The 27,590-nt window shown below is 39.6% G+C and overlaps 1 protein-coding gene, 1 long non-coding RNA gene and 1 pseudogene across 3 annotated transcripts in view; 1 reads left to right on the top strand and 2 right to left on the bottom strand.

Annotated features, from left to right (window-relative positions):
- LOC110066677 (millepora cytotoxin-1-like) overlaps positions 1 to 10,079 on the top strand; it is a 10,188-nt gene extending 109 nt beyond the window's left edge. Inside the window, exons 1-6 of the mRNA XM_089296313.1 lie at positions 1 to 102; positions 789 to 938; positions 1,786 to 1,922; positions 7,724 to 7,776; positions 7,930 to 8,015; positions 8,802 to 10,079. The exon at positions 1 to 102 is cut by the window's left edge and continues 109 nt beyond it. Coding sequence (XP_089152439.1) covers positions 14 to 102; positions 789 to 938; positions 1,786 to 1,873 — 327 coding nt within the window. The 5' untranslated portion in view covers positions 1 to 13 and the 3' untranslated portion in view covers positions 1,874 to 1,922; positions 7,724 to 7,776; positions 7,930 to 8,015; positions 8,802 to 10,079. The remainder of the gene's footprint in view (positions 103 to 788; positions 939 to 1,785; positions 1,923 to 7,723; positions 7,777 to 7,929; positions 8,016 to 8,801) is intronic.
- LOC149108473 (uncharacterized) lies at positions 6,391 to 7,153 on the bottom strand (annotated as a pseudogene).
- A 1,581-nt stretch (positions 10,080 to 11,660) lies between the features above and the next one.
- On the bottom strand, positions 11,661 to 26,953 carry LOC110066678 (uncharacterized). Of its 2 annotated transcripts, none has more exons than XR_002298594.2 (4): positions 26,568 to 26,953; positions 25,843 to 25,927; positions 17,338 to 17,746; positions 11,661 to 12,322 (listed from the first exon to the last, which is right to left on the bottom strand). It is a non-coding gene; the product is annotated as an uncharacterized LOC110066678 (long non-coding RNA). The 2 variants fall into 2 exon arrangements; XR_016209076.1 differs by having other exon boundaries at positions 17,338 to 17,470; positions 26,568 to 26,947.
- Positions 26,954 to 27,590: the final 637 nt, after the last annotated feature.

Below are 27,590 nucleotides of genomic sequence, written 5' to 3'. Positions count from 1 at the left end.
GTACTAAATTCCTATGACGGGGTATTGGATTATAAACTGTCCACACAGTGGCTTCATTACAGGCATATATAGCTGGCATGATAATGCAAAAGAAGATCGTCGGTAAGCTAAATTCGCTCGATGCATCGAAACATACATAAATTTTGTTTAGCAGCAAATATATATTTATGTAATTTACCGGCTGGGAGGTCCGTATAAGGAAAAACTGTGTCCAAGGTCTTGAGTACGGCCCGAGGCCGCAGGCCTAGGGTCTTACTCAAGGCCGAGGGCTCAGTTTTTTCCTATACGGACTGACCTAAACCGGTGAATAACCTTTTTTTTTTTTTTTTTTTTTTTTTTTCTGAAGCTGAACAAGGCAAACTAGTTTGCGAAAAGTCTTTCTATGCACGTCGCACGGTCACAGTTAAAGTTTAGCTTATAAACTGAGCCGTCCGCAAATCTCAGTGAGAAATGGAAGCCTAATCATAAAACAGAACATGAAATATATCTTGGAGTTGGAGCAGTGAATATAGAAAACAAACAGTGATATTTCATAGCGACCACAGAGAAATAAACTAAACAGACTAAATAATGATGTTTTCAAAAATCTGCACAAACAGGCGAAGTTAAATGCTTTGTCTTGCTGAGAATAAAATCACACTTTCAAATTCGATTTTGACGAAAGTTCTTAAAACATTAGGAATGCATTACACAGCGAAACTGGCCAGATTTTTCATGAGATTCCAGAAAATATTCCAGTTGCCATACAAATTGCTGCAACGTTTTTTTGAAACTTAATTAATTTTTAGATTTCAGTTCAGGTGCTGCCACAGTCATTCCTGGCATCGGAAAAACTGCAGATGGAGCTTCCTTACCGATTATGACAGGCCCTTTACTTACCACACCCCCTATGGGTACTACTTAGCAGGAGCACACAGTTATCACCACAATTACTACGAGTAAGATAGACCATCATTTAACATTCGATAATACTGATGCTATCATACCACAGGCTGACTTCCCCGGGCAAGTAGCAGGGCGTTCAGGGAAGTAATCAGGAACGGCTATTGAGAAACTCTAGGCTGATATCGATGTTGCCCCTTGATATTTCCCCTCCCCTTCTCCTCTTTTTTTTCTCCTTGCAGGTTGAAAAACAAATTGATGGTAGTACCTGATTTCAAGTCGAAAGTTATTATAAAATACAGTCTGTAGCTAGTAAATTTGTGTAATCAAATTAAATTGTGCAAGCATGCTTCAAATTCTCATTGTGCATGCTGATGACGTAGCATAGCGTATTTCTCTTCATACAACATTATTTTAAACTAGCACGTTGCAAGTGTTTTAAAACAATAATTGGTGTTCATCAAAATATGAAGCATTTGGGAAGTTTGGAGAGCACTCAAGAAGCTAGAGTTTTTCTCTGCGAACTGTTAAGGAACTTTTGTGCCCTCCAAACGTCCTGTGTGCTTCATATCTCGATGAACGCACATTGATGCGTGAACCAATGTGAGTTTTGCACAGTGTGTTTGAAAAAAAAGACTGAAATCTAAACCCCACATATCCTTTTCTAACTCCCAAAGTAACAGCACTCGAGGAAATATTGTCATGAAAGGTAAAAAGGGAATTAGGAGTTTTATTGTTGTCATTAGATATCAGTGGATGGAACCTTCAATTTTGGGGGCTGTGGCAATCGGTCTTACTAATACTCATTTCTAATAGCCTTTTTTTTCTAATTATTACTACTGTGAAAATGATTGTAACTTCAGAGGGCTGATTTGTTGTGATACTGATCATTATTTTCAATAGGCCAGGAGATCAATTCATGAATCGAGCAGAATATCTGAAGGAGAGGACATTGAATTCTACCACAGCCCGTCAGTGTTTGTGCAAGTAGTCCGTCTCGCTTTTATGACCTTTTTTGGGTTCCAGCTTTGCATATACAGGTCAGTGGTTTCATAATATTTGTTTACACGTGCTCTGCACTGCAAAAGCTAATTGAAAACAGTGTAATTACGAGAAAGTAAGTTCAAGTTAAGTGTCACTGTGAGCCTGGGACAGTGACTATTACAATCCAGTTTCATTTTTAACTTGGCATTTCTTTTTGTATTGGAAGAGTGGGTTAGTAAAATTTATAATGAAATCTGCATTGAATATATTTCTTTCAAATATTTTCTTACCGGGAATATTTCATCATAGTTCTTAATAAAAATATACTTTTGCCCAGAGGTTATTGTGCTAACTAGGATGCAAGCCATGTATGGGGCAAGTTGTCAACTGCAGATATATCAGCCAAATCGTTAGCCAGTTTTAAAAGAGTTATACGCAAGCACAGCATTAGCATATTGTTGGATGATGACTGTAAGGGCTGAGCTCTTTGTAATTCTTATATTTTTTAATTTTTTAGAAATAATTTTTTTCCTTATTTGTACCTTATTTGCGACCCCATATTAGTATGGGATTTCTCCCAAAGTAGAAGGTTTCACACGTAAATAAAATATTACTACGTCTACTACTACTTCTACTACCACTACCACTGCCACTGCCACTGCCACTGCTCTTGATCCTGATCCTCCTGCTGCTGTTGCTGCTCCTCCTCCTTCTTTAAATGAGGGTTAAAGCTGTATATTTATAAGAGTGGGGTCATCACAAGATTCATTGCCTCTTCCTCTCCACTCATTTACTGGTACTCTGCTCGTGTCGTTATACAAGATACATTGTACTGCTGAGCCAAATCACAAGAAATGCAGGAGCAAGTGGAGGTCTCAGTTAATTCTAGGTTACTTTCTCCTATACTTCTTTATTGGAACTGCATTGCACTGCAACTTTTACCCATGGACTTGATGAACTGTGTGCTATAGTTCATGGTGGCAGATGTAGAGGTAAGGTCTGTGCTTATATTGACAAAGAAACTGAAGCCTGAAAGGACCAAAATTAATATTGTCAACTCTGTCTTGAAGCTTCTTCATTAAAAGCCTGTAGACTCCACCTTACATAAAGTTCTAGATCTGTCATTGTGTTGCTGGTTTAAAGCTACTCAGCATTTTAACAAAAACATGCTTTAAAGAAAAAATGTAATGGAACAAAAATTGTATTTTAGTAGAATCCCATGTAGCCCTATGATTTGTGTTGACCTTTGTAATGTAAAGGAGCTCAGGTGGGAAAATTTTATTGAAAAATCGTTCCTAACTTTGCCTTCAAATTCGATACTGTTACACCACAAAATGTAATAATCACCACAAAATGCAATATTAACACAAAATGTAATAAGAATCGACGCAAAATGTAATAACATTGACGCAAAATGTAATAACAAGGTCAACGCAAAATGTAACAACTTTTCTAAAGCATATTGTAATAACGCGAAATGTAATAACTCTCGAACGACATGTACGATAGCTCGAAACCAGTATTATGACGCGGCCAGCGTTATCCTAACGTAGGTGAATGTTATTATTTGGTTCAGCTCGGTGTACAGGCGGAATCAGGTGGTACATCAGGTTGTAACCCCTTCATACTTTCACAATCTTTAACTCCAGAGATCATATGTTTCAAATAAGCCTCGTGCTGTTGTTGAAGGGTGTGGTGATTGGAATATATGGGTACAGTCATTTCTCGCCTTGTAGACACCTCGCTATTTCGGACACCCCGCTAATATGGAGGGCTGCTGAATCCCTGGCAAAAATGATACAGACTCCACCTTACATAATGTTCTTGATCTGTCATTGTGTTGCTGGTTTAAAGCTACTCAGCATTTTATCTAAAAATATGCTTTAAAGGAAAAATGTAATGGAACAAAAATTTGATTGCAAGAAACTTCCGTTATTACGGACTCTCGATCGCTTTTACAGAGTTAACCGACACATGTTCCGGTCCTGACACCGGAACATGTGTCAGTTAAGTCTGTAAAAGCGATCGATAGTCCATAATAACGGAAGTTTCTTGCAATTTAAAGTTTATAATTTTTGCCGGGGATTCAGCAGCTGTCTATATTAGCGGGGTGTCCGAAATAGCGAGGTGTCTCATGACAAGGCGAAAAATGACTGTACCCATATATTCCAATCACCACACCTTTCAATAACAACGCGGCGCTTATTCGAAACACATGATCTCTGGAGTTGAAGATTGTGAAAGTATGAAAGGGTTACAAGCCGATGTACCACCTGATTCCGCCTGTACACCGAGTTGAACAAAATAATAGCATTCACCTACGTTAGGATAACGTTGGCCGAGTCATAATCCTGGTCTCGAGATATCGTACATGTCGTTCGAGAGTTGTTACATTTTGCGTTATTACAATATGCGTTAGAAAAGTTATTACATTTTGCGTTGAAAAGTTGTTACATTTTGCGTTGACCTTTTTATTACATTTTGCGTCAATGTTATTACATTTTGCGACGATTCTTATTACATTTTGCGTTAATATTACATTTTGTGGCATAACAGATGCTTTTTTCTGCTGCGGAAAACCAAAAAAGCCATAACTCGCTTAAAAGGTTTCGGAATTAGCTGAGAAGCGAGATGACAATAGAAAAGACAACAAGGCATTGCTGTAAGTCAATTTTATTGCCAAAATATCAAAATTTCAGCTATAATGTCGATTTAAAGGCATGATTGATCATCGCAGTTATGTATACAAGTTAAGCAGTTTTGAAAGTAGAGCCTTTAAAGAAGTCGGGCCTGAACGGGATTCGAACCCATGACCTCTGCGATACCGGTGTAGTGCTCTACCAACTGAGCTATCAAGCCGACTGGGAACTGGTCATGTTGTGAGTTCGTAATTATACTCGTAGATGGTGAAGAATACAAGTGAATATATGATAGATCATATATTTGAACTGCGGAGAGAGATATGAAGACATGATTGATCATAGCAGTTATACACACAACTTAAGCAGTTGTGAGAATAAAGCAGAGGTCACGGGTTCGAATCCCGTTCAGGCCTGAATTTTTTTCAGGCTTGCTTTAAGTAGTAACTGAGGGTCGTCTTCTACATAACTCAATGATGATTGTTGAGAGCCACTTCAAAGTCAAGTAGGACATCTTGTAGCTCAGCACATGTCAGCATACCGCAGCCAATTTCTTTGTGTAACGTTCGCTTGACCTTTGTGTAACGTTCGCTGTCACAGTGGGACCACCATTGATCAAATCGTCAAGGTACAGACTCTTCTCTATCTCGCTCACAATCTCTGGATACGTTGCACGACAGTTCTCTAAGTGTTGTCGAACTACTCCCCCTAGCAGGAAAGGTGATGAAGAAAGGCCAAACAACGCCCTTGTGAACTGCAGCATCTCCACGCGTCTCATCTCATGGTCAGCAATCCAGTGGAAGCGCATAGCGTCACGGTGGTACTCACGGTCCTGTTATCAGAACCAGGTGAAATCGTGTCCGTATCAGTACTGCCAATGGTTGATATTGTAAGGGGGGACCCGCATGTAGACAATCTTTGAGTGAGGTTGCATTGTCATGCGCTCAAGCTGAAGTGTCATAGACAGTGCGAAGCTTTGTGCTTTCAGCAGTCTCTCTGACCACGGGTTTGTGTGGTAAGTAAAACTCTCTCCTCGCCACGTGCTCTGTGGCAGGCTCTATGATTCTCTCAGTACGTTGATCTTTAATGATTGCATCATACTACTCGAAGAGTTCTTGTTTCTCTAGTTTTGGAATGGTACTGTCCAGTCATCTCAAGCTTTCCGCTTTGTTGTCAGGCAACGTAGGGTGATTTCCTTTCCAGGGCAGTCCAGTCTCGTACCAACCCTCCACGTTCTTGAACTCATCGTACAGGTCTGTTTGATGTCCTTTGTCTTGTATCCCCCAACACATTTAATTTGCATAGTGCTTCACAGTCTGCTGCTGCTGTCTGAGTTAAAAGCATGCTCGAGATGTCAATTTCTTTTCCTGATGACATTATTGTCCATCCAAACTGTGTCAGCTCCACCACAGACTCTCCTAGGAGTCCAATCTTGGGTCTCATTTCGGTTCTTATCTTTGTGTTATCACTTACACCCAGTATGATGTGTACTGGAAGTTCAGCCTTTTTGTCCCCATCACTCACATGTCCTCCCGCGATCCACTTTCGTGACTTCGGTTTCCAGTCGGAGCTTCCCATTGAGACTGTTAATCGTCACAATATAAACGCCGATGACTTTGTTGACAGATCCCAGCATCATCTCTACGCGCTTGAATTCTTTATGAACTGATCGAATGCCAAGATAATCCAAAATAGTGGGTGACGTATAGGAACTACCCACCCTTGTGTTGAGGAATGCACGACACTTAAATCCATTGACCTTGACCAAAACAACAGGATAAATGACTTGACCCGGTCAGCTCTTGTCATTGGCGATGAGAAATTGTCCATTGGTTGTTTGAGTTGTTTGGTCACAAATGGAAGTGTGGTGTCTGCGTTGGCATTTCTAGCATCCGTGACTTCTACAGCTTTCAGCTCTGTGTCTGTCACCGGTGCAATTAAAACATAATTGCTTTCGGCTGAGAAGTCTCCTTTGATCTTCAACCACTTTGGGACAATTTAGCGGAAAAGTGATCAGGCTTGTCACAGTAAACGTTCCCACGCATTTGTCGTCCATTTTCCTGTTGGGCTTGGTAAGAGCTCCTTTTAAAGTTCCCCTGATGCCTGTCATTCTTTCGGTCTGGCACTGTTCTATTTTCCCTTTCTTCGGTCACCAGATTGATTTTTTCCTAACGGTTAATCGCTTGTAATGATTGGCTAAAATCCCACTCTTGCCACCCTTCTTGTCCCTGCACCAGGTCAGCCTTCATACCTCTCAGTTTGTCCAACATTGCTCTTACATTCCCTGAGACTATCAAACATTGTACAAAAGCTTTTTGTAAAACACATCAACTTCTCGCGGGCTTCCGCCCAGGATAGTTGGTAAATCCATGATGTTGGTCGCATACGCATTAGTGATCTCTGGAGTTTTCCCATACTCTGTCTTAAGAATATTCTTCGCCCTCTCATAACCCTCCGTGCTTAATGGTAGCCCATCAGTATCTACCCGTAGCTTTGGTTGGATGAGTTCCTTCTGTTAGGCAAATTTGGTCATCAGTTGAATCAATTTCCGCGCTGAATTTATTCCAAAACGGAAGCCATGGTTCAAAAGTCCCATCAAACTTGGTAATTGATAGCTTTGGTAGCATCCACACCCTCAATTTTCTCATCTATTTCATTGCTCCAAGTTCATACCTCTTCCATGGAAAGGCCCTTTTCTTGTTCTGCCTCTTCGATCTTCACTTTAACTTCATCCACTTCTTTTGCCAAAGTCGGTAATGCATCCACATGCCTCTCAAGAGTAGCCGTGTTCTTCTTTGCAACAATGTCCTTCCCTTTGCTCTTTTTGAACTCCAGAAGTTGAAGTTTCGTCCCAATCTCTTTGATAAGTTTCTCCAGATCCATCTCCTCGTGTGTAAGTCCCGTCGGCGGTGACACTTATTGTTGGAAACGCAGATATCAACACTAGTCACTCTCGATCTCGTTGTAATTTATTTTAATGTTCACAGCTAAATCACTCCCTATGTCTCGAGTATGTCTCAGTCACTGTCACTCATTACAAAGCAAATATAAGCTCTTTAAATGCGCCTCGATAAGGTTGCTAAGGAAATACGATTTACGTCATTGCTAAGATCATCGTGAATATCAAATGTGACGCTAAACGATCGTCATGCACTTGTAATGAATGGAATTTCCGTGATCTTTTAAAAATCTTGATATACCTTTTTTGTCTCTTTCAGGTTACAATAGCCAACAGCTGCAGCTTCTAAAAAGACTGTCCTTGCTCCTGCTAGTGAGTTAAATAGTGTTTATGTAATGCTGTCCATTTAGGTGTGAGTTGAGGTTTTTTTCCTTGTACCTTTTGTAATTATTTTCAAGATGACCACCAATGAAGTTAAGGTGGCTGGACGATTTAATTGTATTTTTTCTTTTTTTTCGTTCTTAGCTACGAAATGAAAACTGATAAGTGTTCAGTGATTACTCAAAACCTTTCTAGCATGCGAGATGCATCAGTCAGCAGGAAACTGACAAGTAAGTTCTTTGTTCGTATTTCCCACCATTAGAGGCACGCTTTGAAGGGAGGGTTTCACGACTCGGCGCATGCGTGCAAGCTACAACGTTAGCGTTCAATTTATTGTTTACAAAACAATTGAAAGCTTGCAAATGACTCTCACGGGAAATTTGCCTATAAAAATGTTACTGTTAGTCGCGAAAACGTGGCGATTGAGGTGAGATTTCCCATTTTTTGGATGTTCCGACTCCACACATAAAGTCCATTTTCGTTTTTGTTTCAACTACATGTATTTCAGTAGTCGCAGACTATAATTTTGTGAAAGCAGCATGGTAGCCTTTTTGTAGCCATACGGTTACACGAAAGTTGCCAGAATGACCGATGCCTACGGAGGATATCAATGGATTTGCACAGAAAATGTCGAACTCAGTTTTAAATATCGAATTTGTTATTTGGCCGGACGGTTTTATTCGAGTTATCTACTGGCATCTGATCAGTTGGTTTATAAACAATGGAATTTTGTGGGCTACATCATATCTTGCCCATGCGCCGAACTGTGCAACTATCTTAACTTCTGAAAGTAGCGACGCCCCGCAGGTAGAGTCAAAAAATTGTGGCTGCTAATAATTCTTGAAAGTACTGAGCCCTACGAAAGTAGCGGACGTAACTCAGCTGCACAGAGTTAGGATTGTATTCAACGCAATGTTGTAAGAGGTTTTTTCCCTATTATTAATGACTAAAGAATCTGAAAGATTTTCTTTTTCCTTTTTATCTTAAACTAATTAATGTGTTATTCTTAATTTCAGTGATGCGCGCTTCACCAAGATGTTTTAAAGAAGTCACGAGACAACTACTATCAAAAGATCTAAAGAATAGTGTTCCTGAAGGTTAACTACTGTCGAAGAACTGTCTTGATCTAGTGTCGGAATCACACTTCTCAAACTCATTAATAATTCATCAAGTTAAAACAAAGAAAATCTCAACCACTAAGGAGGTTTGGATACCTGGTCTAAATTAGCATAGATTTTGACGATTTCACTTCTCCGTTTACTCCTTAGCTTTTGTTTCGATTGAGAGAATTTATCAAACACTCAAGACAGTGTTTGACCACATTTCCAAACACCTCGAAGTTCATGGAAAATATCCCGCTGCGCGTCGTATTTATCTCTTCTCGGTGTTTGGTTATCCCGATGAAACAATGTCTCTCGTGTTTGATATATTACATCAAGTTCGACTTCGAAAACTTAATGCCAAAAAAAGATTGCAATTTGTAGTCATTCTTCCTTTGAGAAGTGTCTTCAGAATAATTGTGTGCTTAACTAAGCATACTGTAATTTGTTACGTTCTTGCTAAGACTTGTTGTAAGTCAACCAGTACTTTGCTCCATTTTGGAGGCGAAAGGGAAGCAACATTTTCAGAACGGTTGTGAAAAGTTTCAGCAAACCATAATAGCAATGACGATGAAAACGTCATTAAACAATGGTTCTACCATTGGGTTATATATCTTGGTACATTCCTTAGCTGTCTTCTACAAAACTATAACGTAAATCACCATTAATTCGCGTTTGAACAATGAAAACCACAACAGCTAATCAATCAAGTTTGTCAGTATTTAAAACTGAAGGCTGTTTTTGAATGTTTACTGAGATAACGGTAATTCTGACACAGACAGAAGTAACAAAATTAATCAAGAGATTGTTGTGTGAAATGTAAATTTTTCTTGTAATTGACGTTCTCTTGAGTGTCGCCGTTATGGTTGCTTAAGCATCCGAATTTCCTCTTATCCAAAGCTTATTTTTACCATTTATGTTCACTCGCATCGCGTAACTTGCTTTACCACTGTGTTTTCTTGAAGCAAAAGTCCTGAATGTTATCCAGTCTCGGTAGGGGTTTGGAATTTGCTCACGTTGCTGAGCGATTACATGCTTGCTATTTCGTTAAAGCATTGGTGAAGGATTTCATCGAAAGATTTTATTCCCATATACTGTGACCTTCAAAAAATGTAGTAACATAGTTGAACTGAATTGTACTTAAAAAGATGTACTTTCAGTTTGATAGACAATAAAGCCATGAGATGTTTTACTGTTTTGTTGTCTCACTTTTATATGATTCCGTTCCTTCCTACCTCAGTGACAAGGCCAACAACATTTTAAAGAGATCACAGTTACCGGGGAAGTCACTTCCAAGCAATTAAAGTAAATCCTTGACCGTCGCGCATAAAATGAATAAAAACGGGAAGTAAAAATAAAATGAAAACAGAACATAAATATCAATATTAAAATATGACGAAAGCTACGTGAACCAAAACAGACTAGAATCAGGTAAAGAGCTACACAGTGCGACCAACTAAGGAGACAGTGAAGCAAAACAGCCTTTTTTTATGATGTACCACAAGGACCAGCAACTTAAGTAACTATAGATTAAATCCAATGCGCATTTGTTTATAATGTACCACAAGGATTAGCAACTTAAGTAACCATAAACCAGAGTACTTTTCCTGGACATGTTGGTGGGGATTACGTTACTTCAGTCAATGGACACTTTCCTTTTAACAGTCGAAAGATACACTACTACTAATACTATTATTACGACGACTACAACTATTACTACTACGACGACTACTACTACTACTACTACACACACACAAAAACAGTTTTTTGGACACCAAAAAATAACCTTTGGACAGTTTTTAGTTACTACCATCCCAAACCCCCACCACCACCCTACAATTTCAAATTTCCTAGTGTCAAACTAAGTTTGCAATCCTTGTGGTGCCCAAATCTTAAATGCGCATGCGTAGTAGTAATAACGTGCTTCAAAGAAAAATGCCACTTTTTAATGGTATCTGAATCAAGAAAGTTCAATCTCGAAATGAGTGAAAAATCGAGATGGGATCCATCCACCATCCCCCACCGCCACACCCAAGAAAAACCAAGACCCTTTAAGCTTCGTACCGTTCTTATCCTTGTGGTCAGCTTTTCACAAATACGCATGCGTATTGAAACGGTGTGAGCTATTGTGGACTCTAAATTCTATCTCTACTTCTTTCCTTGTGGTATGTTTTTAACAAATACGCATGCGTATTTTAACAGTACGAGCTGTTCAGACAACTTCGTCAATTCTAATAACACATCTATCCTTGTGGTTCGTTTTCAACAAATACACATACGTATTGTAACAGAACGAATCCTTCTTAATGCTCCTTCGATCCAAGTGTTCTTGCTAAGATTTCTTATCTTTGTAATAAATCTCTCACATATAAGCAAGCGTACTAAAACAGAGTGAATCGTTCTGACCGCTTCAATCAAGATAAATCCTCCGTTTTTCTGGCAAAGAATACCGATAATCTGAGCTCATAAAAAGTAACTGTGATAAGGTGATACCGGATTTAATCTGACAAAGGAGTGGTGTGTAGGTCATAGGTTCCACTCCTATTGGAAGAATTGCAAAAAAAAATCTTTTCAAGTTCCTGAACTTAATAAATCAGAATAAGAGGTTTTCCGGTACTTTATTACATGCGAAATATTTCTTATAACTTAGGGAAAGTCGCAGGAAAGTTAAATTGTCTGATCTTCGACATGCTGCTCATCAGTGAACGCAAACCAAAACCTAACACCCAGTCAGACCTCATTAGCGCTTAAATCTTTGTTTAAACTCAACACCCGTTATTAACTCTATTATTGTTTATTTATTCGCATTCAACTATTTGACATGTTATTGTTTATTTATTCGTATGGAACAATTTGACACTTTTTCGGGATATAATAACGTAACATTATTTTTTATTTCATCGCCTAAATGATGTAGCGAGATGACATCGATTTGTGATTTCCCTAATTTCTAGTCTTAAATGTTTATCTAAAACAGCACTGATTAAAAAAAAAGAAACAGTTTGCGAAATATAAGCTGAATCAAATGGCAAACTGTTTTCCATTGGTAGCAAAATGTTTCCGAAGACGTTAACAGCAAGCATGGCGCACTTTTCTAAACTACAATCACATCGCTACTGTCCTGTGCTTTGTTGTTGTTATGGACTGGCATCCCATCCAGGGGGGGAGGGGGAGTGGACATACTCCTAGTTGCTTAATGCTACAGAAACTGGGATAAGCCCCGGTTGTTTCAGCCTCTTGGCCTAACGGTGACTTTACTTCACAAAAATTTTCAATTCTCAAAGAAACTTAGAAGCAGGAAGCTCAACTATTAACAGGTATAAAAATATAAACAACTCTTTCGCCGAAGTTCAACAGCATCAACTCAGATGACTCTCTCTGCCGGTCTCTCTGACGTCGTCTTCTCATACTTTCAGGCGTTTCATGATAATAATGGCCTAAAAGAAAGGAGATCCAACCATAAATACATAAATGAAAATAAATAAATAAATTAATAAATTAATTAATTAATTAATTAATCATAAAAATTACAATTTCCTCGATTGTGATTGGTTTAAAAAACTCCTATTTTCCACTAATTCACTTGCCAAGTTGTTATCGGACAGTTTGTTATCGGACAGTTCAATAAGCCAATCACATTCAAAGTTGTAGTTTAAATCAACCAATCACATTCAAAGTTGTAGTTACGTGCGTGCGTGTGTGCGCTTTTGTGTTTTTGGCGCCTAATTGCCGGTAGCAGACGCGGTGGCCTTAGAATGTCTACATCTCCTTTGTAGGTATTTTAATGCAAATTTTTCCCTTTCTTTCATAACTTGGCTATTCTTCTTTTCTCAGAAATTGTAAGTTTTTATGATTAATTGGTAATAAGACTTCGTGTCGTCCAATTCGGTCTGTAATCATACTCGTGATAAACAAATCGGACTCCCGCTGGGCGGTCGTCCGATTTTGTTATGATAACCGACCGAATTGGACTCCACTCAGTCCTATTACCATTACTAATAAATACTCTTCTTTTATACAGCTTTTAGCTGCAAAATTGAGAATCTTTCAGCTACATGTAAATCCTAGACCTTTGCGTGAGAAATTGCGCCGCGTTTCTCCTAGACACTGCGCAGTTCTTGGCGGGACAATTCCGTATCTTTTCTACATTTTTGGCTACAAAATACAGGGCTTTACCTATACATTGCGTATTCTTCGGCTACAAAGGGCACATTTTTGGCTACAAATTACAGGATTTCCTAGAATTTGCGTATCTTTTAGCAAGAAACTGTGCAAAATTATTCAAGAAAATGGCTCAACGCTCGGCACGTTTAGCTCCAAACTGTTACATTACTAGCAAATTGCTGTTCAAGTACACAATGTCTGGTTCAAACAATGCCACTGTAAGTTGCACAAAATTTCGTAACTTTAAAATACATATTGTATGGCGAGGAATTGTGCAGGTTTTAGCAACGAACTTAGCTGTGCCATATAAAAAAAATCCGCAGCTTTAAGAAGACACTGTGCAATTTCGGGGAAATTTTGTCCAACTACAACTACACAACTGGGCCACTTTCAGCAAGAATATTGCGAAAAGAAATTGGACAACTTTAGCGCTGAAACTTTAAAATAGCTTCCTATTACAAACTATTATAACAGATAATAGCTACAATGAGCGACAAAAGTGTTGAGACATGTGTCAGTAAATTCTATTTTCGAGCGTCTTAGGGGTATTAGAGAATAGACCAATTTTGATATATTAAAATTCAGCCTAACACAATAGACCTCAGCACGAGGCTCTGGGGAATAAAGCCCACAAACTCTGTAGTTATTCCCCAGAGCCTCGTACTGAAGTCTATTGTTTTAGCCTGAATTTTAATATATCGAAATTGGTCTATTAACGATAGATGCAAATAAAATAGAATAAGACCTTAAATATCGAAAAGGGTCACTTTCTTAAAGTGACTCAACTACTTTTGTCGCCCATTGCAGGCACATTGTAATTTCTTGCTGAAAACTGCCCCACTTTACCTAGGAATTATCACGTAAGGTCATTCCCCCGAAAAAGAACGCACGAAAGACTTTCATTCAAATTTTGCCCGTTAGCTGCTTATATCAAGAGAACTTAAATTTTGAAATAGAAAGGGGTCCCGGTATTCGTTTAGGAACAGGAAGACAATCAATAAACCCCATAATTCCCTAAATTATCTACTTTTAGAAACTTTTGTATTTGAACCACTCACTTTACGCTTTGTGAGAGCAGAAAAATAGGGAGAAAGTCACGCGAGAAATACAACAATGGATGTATTGCAGCACTGTTAAGGAGCAATTTGATGTACGTATCATGATAAAGGCACCCATATTTAGTCGACAGGGATTCAATATGTTCCAGGCACACAGTGCTCTTGAGGGCACATATCCTTTAAGAGTGCTAGCTATGCTCTCATTTTCAGTGATAATTTTTTACGCTGCAATAGAAATTGGTCTGTATTCACTGTGTAGAAAGAAGTTGATCGCTGCATTCAAACTAAATTTAAAAAAATCGTTAGGTCCGGTACTCGCTTCCAAGACAAAAACGATGATTTGTCTCTCGCAAGCCAAACCGTTTAGAAAAAGCCACCATTTCGTAATGTTGTGTATATGCACGCCCTCGCGAGCGCGCACTACTGACGCGAAAATCCTGCGCAGGAGGGATGCGCAATGCAATACTGAGGAATAACCCTAAGAACCCCTTGACCGATTCATGCGCGCGCTCGCGCGAACTGCTAAGGGTGAAATTTCACTTCCGGTTACTTGCGTCAACCTGAGCGCGGAAAATTTAAACAATCCAAACACTTGCAAATTCGGTTACATTTTAGATGTTTTTGTCCGTGTTTCACAAAATTCAAAGTAACAAAGTACAATCATAAACAAACTAAAAGAAAAACAGAAAAACAAGCGCAAAAGGAAAAAAACCATCTCCGTGTTACTTTCGTGTGCTTCGTTTGATCTTATCGAGGTGCTGGGTAGTATAAACTGCGCGCGCACTGATAGGGTAACTACAGATAGATATCGCGGGCACTTTCGGTTACTTCAAATGCTAAAGGAAACGCGGTATTTCATTAAATCTAGCTTTTTTCGACGAGTTACGATTTAAGCCAACGTTGGTAACATACCGTAGCTTTGCATTCCTTTTGTAAAATCATACTTTTTTCAGAAAATTACAAATTTTTCGATGTATTGAGATTCTCTCAAAATCTGACCTTTTAGAAATGGAACAAAATCTATGCATACTGCAATATAGATTAAAGTTAAAATGTTAAATCAATGTAAAAATCCCAATAAATCAATATGCTTAGGAGCCTTTACATTTTTTCAGAATTAGTGACATGACCATGGGCGTGGCCTGATGACGTCATCACTGATGTTACTGATAATGAAAAAGTTAAGACACATGAAATAACTAAAAATGACAAGGTTATATGAGAATAAATTTTCTTTAGCAACAGCTCAAAAAGATCAGTTAATGGGCCCTTGTATATGAAGTAGCAGTAATTGGTCAGCAATCAGTGCCATTTCATTTGCAACAGTCGGCCAATCAGAATTTGCTGTACGCAGTCTAAACATTCAAGTAGACTGAAAGAACTTTGCAAAAACTCTCCATGCAATAAAGCATCCTGAGAGCAATACAAACTTGAACTGACAGTCGAAAATCAGCCAAAAACTCTTGATAAACTATGTCAGATCACCCGATTCAACCTTAGGACAGAGTTTTTTGATTTTAACCAATATAAAATAGCCTTTTCAGTATTTAAGTACAAGCTGCGACTTGATCTGAAATTTACCTGGACACAATTTTGTTAAGAACTTGATGTAGCCTTGGCAACCATATTTTGACAGGTATATTTTTCCAACGTTGAAATTTTCTTGTTTTTATTAAATTTAACTTAAAAGAAATGTTAAGCTAAGTCACATGGGGTTCAAATCCAAAGCCAATTCACCTACAATGTAAGGCATGGTAGTATTTTCTGCTTTAAATATTCTGGAAGTGTTTGTCATACTGTACCTAAATATGGCTATCTGATCTGGCACCTATCAAATTAGTAGGGCTAGACTGGCAATGGGTAACCTGAGAACACTGACCCCTGGTCTGCGGACCCCCATTACAGGCCGGGTCGGTGGACTACCCTACAGACTGGTCTAGAGACTAACCTAACAGAACCCCCTCTATAGACCATCCCAAAAATAGCATAAAAAATAAATAAATATTTCACTTATGGGTTGTCTAATAGATTGCTTGTGTCGGCAAAATTTTGAACATTATGTTGTGCAAATGTAACAGACTTGGGTTCAGGGTCAGGCACAAGTTATATTACACATTGCCATTTCCCTTACTGTGGCTATAAAGTACATGAAAGATCGAGAAGCCTCCGAGAAGCCTCAAAATTTGTGCACCTCCACCAATTTGTTAAGTCCATTCTCCTGTGGGTTTGTGAACTTGTTCCAGGCTTCACAATTCGCTCAGCGGAATTACAGATACCAACAAGCTTAAATAAACAACCTAAAAACGCATCTTCCATTGCCATAATTGAACCACGAATGGCACGTAAGAACTTTCCTTCTTTTTGCCATCGGCATCCCCTTACTCCGAAAACAGCTTTGAGACCTTAATTTGCACAGTGTAACACTCGAAATTCCCCCGACATGAGTAATCTATTATACAACCCTTAATTGAAATATTTACTTATTGTTTTTATTCTATTTTGGGGTGGTCCATAGTGAGGGTCCCTAAGGGTAGTCCATGGACCCATAGGGTAGTCCAGAGACCCGGTCTGTTGTGGGGTTCTGCAGACTGCATGGGGGTCAGTGTTTTCAGGCTACCCACCAGTGATTGAGGGGGGGGGGGGGGGGGGGCAGGAGGGTGGAAATTCTCTCAAAGAGAACCAAATAGATATGGAAGAAAAGAGGTGAAAACCTATCATGTAGGGCTTGTGTGGCTTTAAAATTGTGTACCCCCAGTTATTTGAGTATTCGTTTACCCCCCAATAGAGTCTTCAGGAACTTTAAGCAAAAGTTATCATTTCTCAGATGGGATCAGGGAAAACGTTCCTTTCCTTGTGTACACAACTGCAATGATCAATCATGTCTTCATATCTTTCTCCGTAGTTCAAATATATGATCTTTCATATATTATCTACTGTGTTAAAACTTGTGTAGCATTAATTTTAGCTTTGTATTTCCCACTTGGGTCATTTCAAATTCAAATTCAATTCTTCAAAAAGGTCAACATACTCAGTTATTTGACTTCTATTTGATTATGAATCATGGAGAAATATATCCAATGAAATGAAATAAACATTTTACAACCTTGCAATTAATACTGCAATTTAATACAAGTACAAACCCACAGGCAGAAGTATAGTAACTAACATTGCCCTGCAAAGCAAGCCATTGAACCTAAGAAAGAATTGAGAAAGTAAAAAAAAAAACTTACTTGTCATTTTCCTTTTGACTTGTTTGATCTTGTTTGTTCAGTTTCTTGTTTATTTTTGCCACTGCTGATGCATCTCACATGATAGAAAGGTTTTAAGCAATCAACAGAACAGTTATCAGTCTTCCCTTTGTAGCTCAGAAAGAAAAGAAAACATACAATCAAACGTCCTGTAAGCTCAAACCCCTAGGACCTAAAGGTACACAATGTGTACCTTTTTAAGATGTCATCTTAAAAGGGTGTCCACTTTCGGGAGGCAAAAACAGGCAGCCCTGATGATAACTTCCCATTTCTTCTTCTTTTTTCTACTTTCATGAAGGACCAATCCCTTCCCCAGCAATCAAGAAACTCAGGAAGAGATTGTGCTCGGTGGACCAACTCCCCTGTACATCAGTTCTTACACCAGCTACCCCTAGCACAAAATTCAAGATCCATTCAGTACAGGCAAAACATCCCACGGCCAAACCAATTTTTTCTAATTTTTTTTTTTTTAGGGAGGACCAGACTTTGCTTCACAGACCAAGAAACTCAGGAAGAGAATATATCTCCTGTACAAAGTTCAAGATCCATTTAGCGCAGCAGACAGTCCCATGGCCAAAACATTTTTTCGCTCAATTTTTAGGGAGGACCAGTCTTTGCTTCACAGACCAAGAAACTCAAGAAGAGAATGTGTTTGGTGGACCAACTCCCTTGTGGGTCAGTACTTACACCAGCCATCTCTTGTACAAAGTTCGAGATCCATTTAGCACATGCAGACAGTCCCATGGCTAAACCAGTTTTTTTGCTCAATTTTTAGGGAGGACCAGTCTTTGCTTCACAGACCAAGAAACTCAGGAAGAGAATACATCTCCTGTACAAAGTTCAAGATCCATTCAGCGCAGCAGACAGTCCTATGGCCAAAACAATTTTTTTGCTTAACTTTTGAGGGAGGACCAGTCTTTGCTTCACAGACCAAGAAACTCAGGAAGAGAATGTGCTTGGTGGACCAACTCCCTTGTGGGTCAGTACTTACACCAGCTATCTCTTGTACAAAGTTCAAGATCCATTTAGCCCATGCAGACAGTCTTATGGCCAAAACAGTTTTTCGCTCAATCTATTTTAGGGAGGACCAGTCTTTGCTTTGCAGACCAAGAAACTCAGGAAGAGAATATATCTCCTCTACATAGTTCAAGATCCATTCAGTGCAGCAGACAGTCCTATGGCCAAAACAGTTTTTTGCTTAATTTTTTGGGGAGGACCAGTCTTTACTTCACAGACCACGAAACTCAGGAAGAGAATGTGCTTGGTGGACCAACTCAGTTGTGAGTCAGTACTTACACCAGCTATCTCTTGTACAAAGTTCAAGATCCATTTAGTGCATGCAGACAGTCCCATGGCCAAAACAGTTTTTTTTGCTTAATTTTTTTAGCGGAGACCAGTCTTTGCTTCACAGACCAAGAAACTCAGGAAGAGAATGTGCTTGGTGGACCAACTCCCTTGTGGGTCAGTACTTACACCAGCTATCTCTTGTATAAAGTTCAAGATCCATTTAATGCATGCAGACAGTCCCATGGCCAAAACAGTGTTTTAATTATTTTTTTAGGAAGAGACCAGTCTTTGCTTCACAGACCAAGAAACTCAGGAAGAGAATATATCTCCTGTACGAAGTTCAAGATCCATTCAGTGCATGCAGACAGTCCCATGGCCAAAACAGTTTTTTTGCTTAATTTTTTTAGGGGAGACCAGTCTTTGCTTCACAGACCATGAAACTCAGTAAGAGAATGTGCTTGGTGGACCAACTCACTTGTGGGTCAGTACTTACACCAGCTATCTCTTGTACAAAGTTCAAGATCCATTTAGTGCATGCAGACAGTCCTATGGCCAAAACAGTGTTTTAATTATTTTTTTAGGGAAGAGACCAGTCTTTGCTTCACAGACCAAGAAACTCAGGAAGAGAATGTGCTTGGTGGACCAACTCCCTTGTGGGTCAGTACTTACACCAGCTATCTCTTGTACAAAGTTCAAGATCCATTTAGTGCATGCAGACAGTCCCATGGCCAAAACAGTGTTTTAATTATTTTTTTAGGGAAGAGACCAGTCTTTGCTGCACAGACCAAGAAACTCAGGAAGAGAATATATCTCCTGTACAAAGTTCAAGATCCATTTAGCGCAGCAGACAGTCCTATGGCCAAAACAGTTTTTTGCTTAATTTTTTTAGGAGAGACCAGTCTTTGCTTCACAGACCAAGAAACTCAGGAAGAGAATGTGCTTGGTGGACCAACTCCCTTGTGGGTCAGTACTTACACCAGCTATCTCTTGTACAAAGTTCGAGATCCATTTAGCACATGCAGATGGTCCCATGGCCAAAACAGTGTTTTAATTATTTTTTTAGGGAAGAGACCAGTCTTTGCTTCACAGACCAAGAAACTCAGGAAGAGAATATATCTCCTGTACAAAGTTCAAGATCCATTCAGTGCATACAGACAGTCCCATGGCCAAAACAGTTTTTTTTGCTTAATTTTTTAAGGGGAGACCAGTCTTTGCTTCACAGACCATGAAACTCAGGAAGAGAATGTGCTTGGTGGACCAACTCCCTTGTGGGTCAGTACTTACACCAGCTATCTCTTGTATAAAGTTCAAGATCCATTTAATGCATGCAGACAGTCCCATGGCCAAAACAGTGTTTTAATTATTTTTTTAGGAAGAGACCAGTCTTTGCTTCACAGACCAAGAAACTCAGGAAGAGAATATATCTCCTGTACGAAGTTCAAGATCCATTCAGTGCATGCAGACAGTCCCATGGCCAAAACAGTTTTTTTGCTTAATTTTTTTAGGGGAGACCCGTCTTTGCTTCACAGACCATGAAACTCAGTAAGAGAATGTGCTTGGTGGACCAACTCACTTGTGGGTCAGTACTTACACCAGCTATCTCTTGTACAAAGTTCAAGATCCATTTAGTGCATGCAGACAGTCCTATGGCCAAAACAGTGTTTTAATTATTTTTTTAGGGAAGAGACCAGTCTTTGCTTCACAGACCAAGAAACTCAGGAAGAGAATGTGCTTGGTGGACCAACTCCCTTGTGGGTCAGTACTTACACCAGCTATCTCTTGTACAAAGTTCAAGATCCATTTAGTGCATGCAGACAGTCCCATGGCCAAAACAGTGTTTTAATTATTTTTTTAGGGAAGAGACCAGTCTTTGCTTCACAGACCAAGAAACTCAGGGAGAGAATATCTCCTGTACAAAGTTCAAGATCCATTCAGCGCAGCAGACAGTCCTATGGCCAAAACAGTTTTTTGCTTAATTTTTTTAGGGGAGACCAGTCTTTGCTTCACAGACCAAGAAACTCAGGAAGAGAATGTGCTTGGTGGACCAACTCCCTTGTGGGTCAGTACTTACACCAGCTATCTCTTGTACAAAGTACAAGATCCATTTAGTGCATGCAGACAGTCCCATGGCCAAAACAGTGTTTTAATTATTTTTTTAGGGAAGAGACCAGTCTTTGCTGCACAGACCAAGAAACTCAGGAAGAGAATATATCTCCTGTACAAAGTTCAAGATCCATTCAGCGCAGCAGACAGTCCTATGGCCAAAACAGTTTTTTGCTTAATTTTTTTAGGAGAGACCAGTCTTTGCTTCACAGACCAAGAAACTCAGGAAGAGAATGTGCTTGGTGGACCAACTCCCTTGTGGGTCAGTACTTACACCAGCTATCTCTTGTACAAAGTTCGAGATCCATTTAGCACATGCAGATGGTCCCATGGCCAAAACAGTGTTTTAATTATTTTTTTAGGGAAGAGACCAGTCTTTGCTTCACAGACCAAGAAACTCAGGAAGAGAATATATCTCCTGTACAAAGTTCAAGATCCATTCAGTGCATACAGACAGTCCCATGGCCAAAACAGTTTTTTTTGCTTAATTTTTTAAGGGGAGACCAGTCTTTGCTTCACAGACCAAGAAACTCAGGAAGAGAATGTGCTTGGTGGACCAACTCCCTTGTGGGTCAGTAATTACACCAGCTATCTCTTGTACAAAGTTCAAGATCCATTTAGTGCATGCAGACAGTCCCATGGCCAAAACAGTGTTTTAATTATTTTTTTAGGGAAGAGACCAGTCTTTGCTTCACAGACCAAGAAACTCAGGGAGAGAATATCTCCTGTACAAAGTTCAAGATCCATTCAGCGCAGCAGACAGTCCTATGGCCAAAACAGTTTTTTTGCTTAATTTTTTTAGGGGAGACCAGTCTTTGCTTCACAGACCATGAAACTCAGTAAGAGAATGTGCTTGGTGGACCAACTCCCTTGTGGGTCAGTACTTACACCAGCTATCTCTTGTACAAAGTTCAAGATCCATTTAGCACATGCAGACAGTCTCATGGCAAAAACAGTGTTTTAATTATTTTTTTAGGGAAGAGAGCAGTCTTTGCTTCGCAGACCAAGAAACTCAGGAAGAGAATATATCTCCTGTACAAAGTTCAAGATCCATTCAGTGCAGCAGACAGTCCCATGGCCAAAACAGTTTTTTTGCTTAATTTTTTAAGGGGAGACCAGTCTTTGCTTCACAGACCATGAAACTCAGGAAGAGAATGTGCTTGGTGGATCAACTCCCTTGTGGGTCAGTACTTACACCAGCTATCTCTTGTACAAAGTTCAAGATCCATTTAGTGCATGCAGACAGTCCCATGGCCAAAACAGTGTTTTAATTATTTTTTTAGGGAAGAGACCAGTCTTTGCTTCACAGACCAAGAAACTCAGGAAGAGAATGTGCTTGGTGGACCAACTCCCTTGTGGGTCAGTACTTACACCAGCTATCTCTTGTACAAAGTTCAAGATCCATTTAGTGCATGCAGACAGTCCCATGGCCAAAACAGTGTTTTAATTATTTTTTTAGGGAAGAGACCAGTCTTTGCTTCACAGACCAAGAAACTCAGGGAGAGAATATCTCCTGTACAAAGTTCAAGATCCATTCAGCGCAGCAGACAGTCCTATGGCCAAAACAGTTTTTTTGCTTAATTTTTTTAGGGGAGACCAGTCTTTGCTTCACAGACCAAGAAACTCAGGAAGAGAATGTGCTTGGTGGACCAACTCCCTTGTGGGTCAGTACTTACACCAGCTATCTCTTGTACAAAGTTCAAGATCCATTTAGCACATGCAGACAGTCTCATGGCAAAAACAGTGTTTTAATTATTTTTTTAGGGAAGAGAGCAGTCTTTGCTTCGCAGACCAAGAAACTCAGGAAGAGAATATATCTCCTGTACAAAGTTCAAGATCCATTCAGTGCAGCAGACAGTCCCATGGCCAAAACAGTTTTTTTGCTTAATTTTTTAAGGGGAGACCAGTCTTTGCTTCACAGACCAAGAAACTCAGGAAGAGAATGTGCTTGGTGGATCAACTCCCTTGTGGGTCAGTACTTACACCAGCTATCTCTTGTACAAAGTTCAAGATCCATTTAGTGCATGCAGACAGTCCTATGGCCAAAACAGTGTTTTAATTATTTTTTTAGGGAAGAGACCAGTCTTTGCTTCACAGACCATGAAACTCAGGAAGAGAATGTGCTTGGTGGACCAACTCCCTTGTGGGTCAGTACTTACACCAGCTATCTCTTGTACAAAGTTCAAGATCCATTTAGTGCATGCAGACAGTCCCATGGCCAAAACAGTGTTTTAATTATTTTTTTAGGGAAGAGACCAGTCTTTGCTTCACAGACCAAGAAACTCAGGGAGAGAATATCTCCTGTACAAAGTTCAAGATCCATTCAGCGCAGCAGACAGTCCTATGGCCAAAACAGTTTTTTTGCTTAATTTTTTTAGGGGAGACCAGTCTTTGCTTCACAGACCAAGAAACTCAGGAAGAGAATGTGCTTGGTGGACCAACTCCCTTGTGGGTCAGTACTTACACCAGCTATCTCTTGTACAAAGTTCAAGATCCATTTAGCACATGCAGACAGTCTCATGGCAAAAACAGTGTTTTAATTATTTTTTTAGGGAAGAGAGCAGTCTTTGCTTCGCAGACCAAGAAACTCAGGAAGAGAATATATCTCCTGTACAAAGTTCAAGATCCATTCAGTGCAGCAGACAGTCCCATGGCCAAAACAGTTTTTTTGCTTAATTTTTTAAGGGGAGACCAGTCTTTGCTTCACAGACCAAGAAACTCAGGAAGAGAATGTGCTTGGTGGATCAACTCCCTTGTGGGTCAGTACTTACACCAGCTATCTCTTGTACAAAGTTCAAGATCCATTTAGTGCATGCAGACAGTCCCATGGCCAAAACAGTGTTTTAATTATTTTTTTAGGGAAGAGACCAGTCTTTGCTTCACAGACCAAGAAACTCAGGAAGAGAATGTGCTTGGTGGACCAACTCCCTTGTGGGTCAGTACTTACACCAGCTATCTCTTGTACAAAGTACAAGATCCATTTAGTGCATGCAGACAGTCCCATGGCCAAAACAGTGTTTTAATTATTTTTTTAGGGAAGAGACCAGTCTTTGCTGCACAGACCAAGAAACTCAGGAAGAGAATATATCTCCTGTACAAAGTTCAAGATCCATTTAGCGCAGCAGACAGTCCTATGGCCAAAACAGTTTTTTGCTTAATTTTTTTAGGAGAGACCAGTCTTTGCTTCACAGACCAAGAAACTCAGGAAGAGAATGTGCTTGGTGGACCAACTCCCTTGTGGGTCAGTAGTTACACCAGCTATCTCTTGTACAAAGTTCAAGATCCATTTAGCACATGCAGATGGTCCCATGGCCAAAACAGTGTTTTAATTATTTTTTTAGGGAAGAGAGCAGTCTTTGCTTCGCAGACCAAGAAACTCAGGAAGAGAATATATCTCCTGTACAAAGTTCAAGATCCATTCAGCGCAGCAGACAGTCCTATGGCCAAAACAGTTTTTTGCTTAATTTTTTTAGGGGAGACCAGTCTTTGCTTCACAGACCAAGAAACTCAGGAAGAGAATGTGCTTGGTGGACCAACTCCCTTGTGGGTCAGTACTTACACCAGCTATCTCTTGTACAAAGTACAAGATCCATTTAGTGCATGCAGACAGTCCCATGGCCAAAACAGTGTTTTAATTATTTTTTTAGGGAAGAGACCAGTCTTTGCTGCACAGACCAAGAAACTCAGGAAGAGAATATATCTCCTGTACAAAGTTCAAGATCCATTTAGCGCAGCAGACAGTCCTATGGCCAAAACAGTTTTTTGCTTAATTTTTTTAGGAGAGACCAGTCTTTGCTTCACAGACCAAGAAACTCAGGAAGAGAATGTGCTTGGTGGACCAACTCCCTTGTGGGTCACTACTTACACCAGCTATCTCTTGTACAAAGTTCGAGATCCATTTAGCACATGCAGATGGTCCCATGGCCAAAACAGTGTTTTAATTATTTTTTTAGGGAAGAGACCAGTCTTTGCTTCACAGACCAAGAAACTCAGGAAGAGAATATATCTCCTGTACAAAGTTCAAGATCCATTCAGTGCATACAGACAGTCCCATGGCCAAAACAGTTTTTTTTGCTTAATTTTTTAAGGGGAGACCAGTCTTTGCTTCACAGACCATGAAACTCAGGAAGAGAATGTGCTTGGTGGACCAACTCCCTTGTGGGTCAGTACTTACACCAGCTATCTCTTGTACAAAGTTCGAGATCCATTTAGCACATGTAGACGGTCCCATAGCCAAAACAGTGTTTTAAATATTTTTTTAGGGAAGAGACCAGTCTTTGCTTCACAGACCAAGAAACTCAGGAAGAGAATATATCTCCTGTACAAAGTTCAAGATCCATTCAGCGCAGCAGACAGTCCTATGGCCAAAACAGTTTTTTTGCTTAATTTTTTTAGGGGAGACCAGTCTTTGCTTCACAGACCAAGAAACTCAGGAAGAGAATGTGCTTGGTGGACCAACTCCCTTGTGGGTCAGTACTTACACCAGCTATCTCTTGTACAAAGTTCGAGATCCATTTAGCATATGCAGATGGTCCCATAGCCAAAACAGTGTTTTAATTATTTTTTTAGGGAAGAGACCAGTCTTTGCTTCACAGACCAAGAAACTCAGGAAGAGAATATATCTCCTGTACAAAGTTCAAGATCCATTCAGCACAGCAGACATTCTTATGGCCAAAACAGTTTTTTTGCTCAATTTTTAGGGTGGACCAGTCTTTGCTTCACAGACCAAGAAACTCAGGAAGAGAATGTGCTTGGTGGACCAACTCCCTTGTGGGTCAGTACTTACACCAGTTTTCTCTTGTGGAAAGTTCAAGATCCATTCAGCACATGCAGACATTACCATGGCCAAAACAGTTTTTTCTTAATTTTTTTAGGGAGGCCAGTCCTGGTTTAAAAACAGTTTTAGATGCGCTGTCATTTTCTCATGAAAATTGAAATGAAAAGAAATTTTACTGATTTAAGCTTTATGGCAATGCAAACCATATTGGCAAATGTTTAAATTCCTCTTATGAAGAAAAAGAAAAAATAATAATTTGGATGCAGGAGTTGCTTCACAAATGAAGAAACTTAGGAAGAGATTTTGCTGGGTGGACTAACCTTTTTGTAGGTCAGGTCTTACACCCATCTCTTGTACAAAGCTCAAGATCCATTCAGCGCATGTACATGTAGACAGTCCTGGTTCCTAAACACATTTACACACAGTGAGGTGTTTTACTAATTCGAGCTTCATGTATGCAAACCGCAAAAGTGAATGATGAAATTCCTAAAGTACAAAAAAGGAAAAGAAAATAATTTGGATGTAGAACCAGTCTTTGCTTCACAGATCAAGAAGCTCAGGAAAAGATTTTGCCAGGTGGACCAACCCCTTTGTAGGTCAGGTCTTACACTCACCTCCTGTACAAAGCTCAAGATCCATTCAGCACATGCAAAGAATCCTGTCTCTAAACAAATTTCATATTCAGGCCTATATCTTAAAAGAAGGTATTTTTATGGCTGGATTTGAATGGGAAAATAAGCCTTGCTATCCATTCGTGCTCTAGAGAAAATGTATTTGAATTGCAACTTATTAAAGGTCTTCATATATCCATAAAAAACCCTTCTATAAATTTCCCTTCGAACCGTCATAAAAGCTCGACGTTATAAGCATACTGGCCTTTAAGTTGGCAGCCTGGCCAATTAAAAAATGTTCTTCCCTGTTCTCGTATAACAGAGTCTGGCTATAGTTACGTGTTTTACGATATAAACTCGAAAGGTTTACACGTGGCGTACTCTGTGACCTCTAGGATAAGCTGAATAATAAGCTCAGCGTCTTCCGTGCTCACCTCGTTGAAGCAGTCAACTGACTTTGGCCACTGACACGATGCTTGTTCATGAAAACATCGTCTGGTCGATTCGGTTGACGAATAAAGCTTATAAATAAGCAGCAAATTTAGCAAACCTGTTCACTCGTTGTCCACTCGTCCACATGGTACTGTAAAACCGCCAATTTTTTAAAACCCGGATATGAAACCAGTTTCCAAATTTTCTGCAGCAACCCGTCCCTGTTAACTGGCGTGGCCTTGGAACGAGTAAAGACCCTCCTGTCTGTCACGCAACGTTGCGTGACAGCGAGAGGACTGTAATAAATCACCTAATTACCTGCATACTTTCAAACCAGCAAAGTGCATCAAGTGAGAAAAGTAAATTTGGTTCAACAAGAGGTGATGTACTTTCCTTCCATCCGGGTCCGAAATTTCCGGAATAATTTTTGGTCGAATGAGGAAAGCACCCACCGTGTGTTTAAAGATTGCAGATTGTCGTAACAACATTTTACATAACATGACAATTTTCAAAAACCGTTTCACTTATGCTTTGCAATTTTATTGTACATGAAACATTTCAAGAGAACATGCCGGATGACTCCAGTGAAAGGAGGGTGTAACTGAAAAATTACTTCAAATGTGCAAATTAACGCGCACGCTTTCGTGATTTTCCCAGTCATATAATAAATGCGTAATACTTTGAAGGTTCGAGCAATTGCCAATTTCCGAGTTGACCTAAGCCGAAGCATGTGAATGAAATCTCATTTTCATATGAAAGGATGGGCACCAAAATTCGTTTTGAGAAAGAGGCTCAAAGTAATTTGGAAATGGCCTATTAAGGATGTACCCTACTCGTGATAGTTGTGTAAATCCTCCGGAACAACTTCCGAATACCCGGCCACTTTATTTACGTGTGCCGTGTGCTTAATTGTTAGTGTAAATCCTAAAGTGCACTCCATTCTCAAGAACTTCATGTTGATGTGGGAAATAATTAAGAAAAAAAATGATCCGTCGGGGGGTGATCAGAATAGAGACTTACGATTA

This window comes from Orbicella faveolata, unplaced genomic scaffold (assembly GCF_042242905.1).
Source record: "Orbicella faveolata isolate gen_17 unplaced genomic scaffold, um_ofav_v1 contig_26, whole genome shotgun sequence".
Taxonomy (NCBI): domain Eukaryota; kingdom Metazoa; phylum Cnidaria; class Anthozoa; order Scleractinia; family Merulinidae; genus Orbicella; species Orbicella faveolata.
This window is presented reverse-complemented; position numbering and strand designations above follow the sequence as displayed.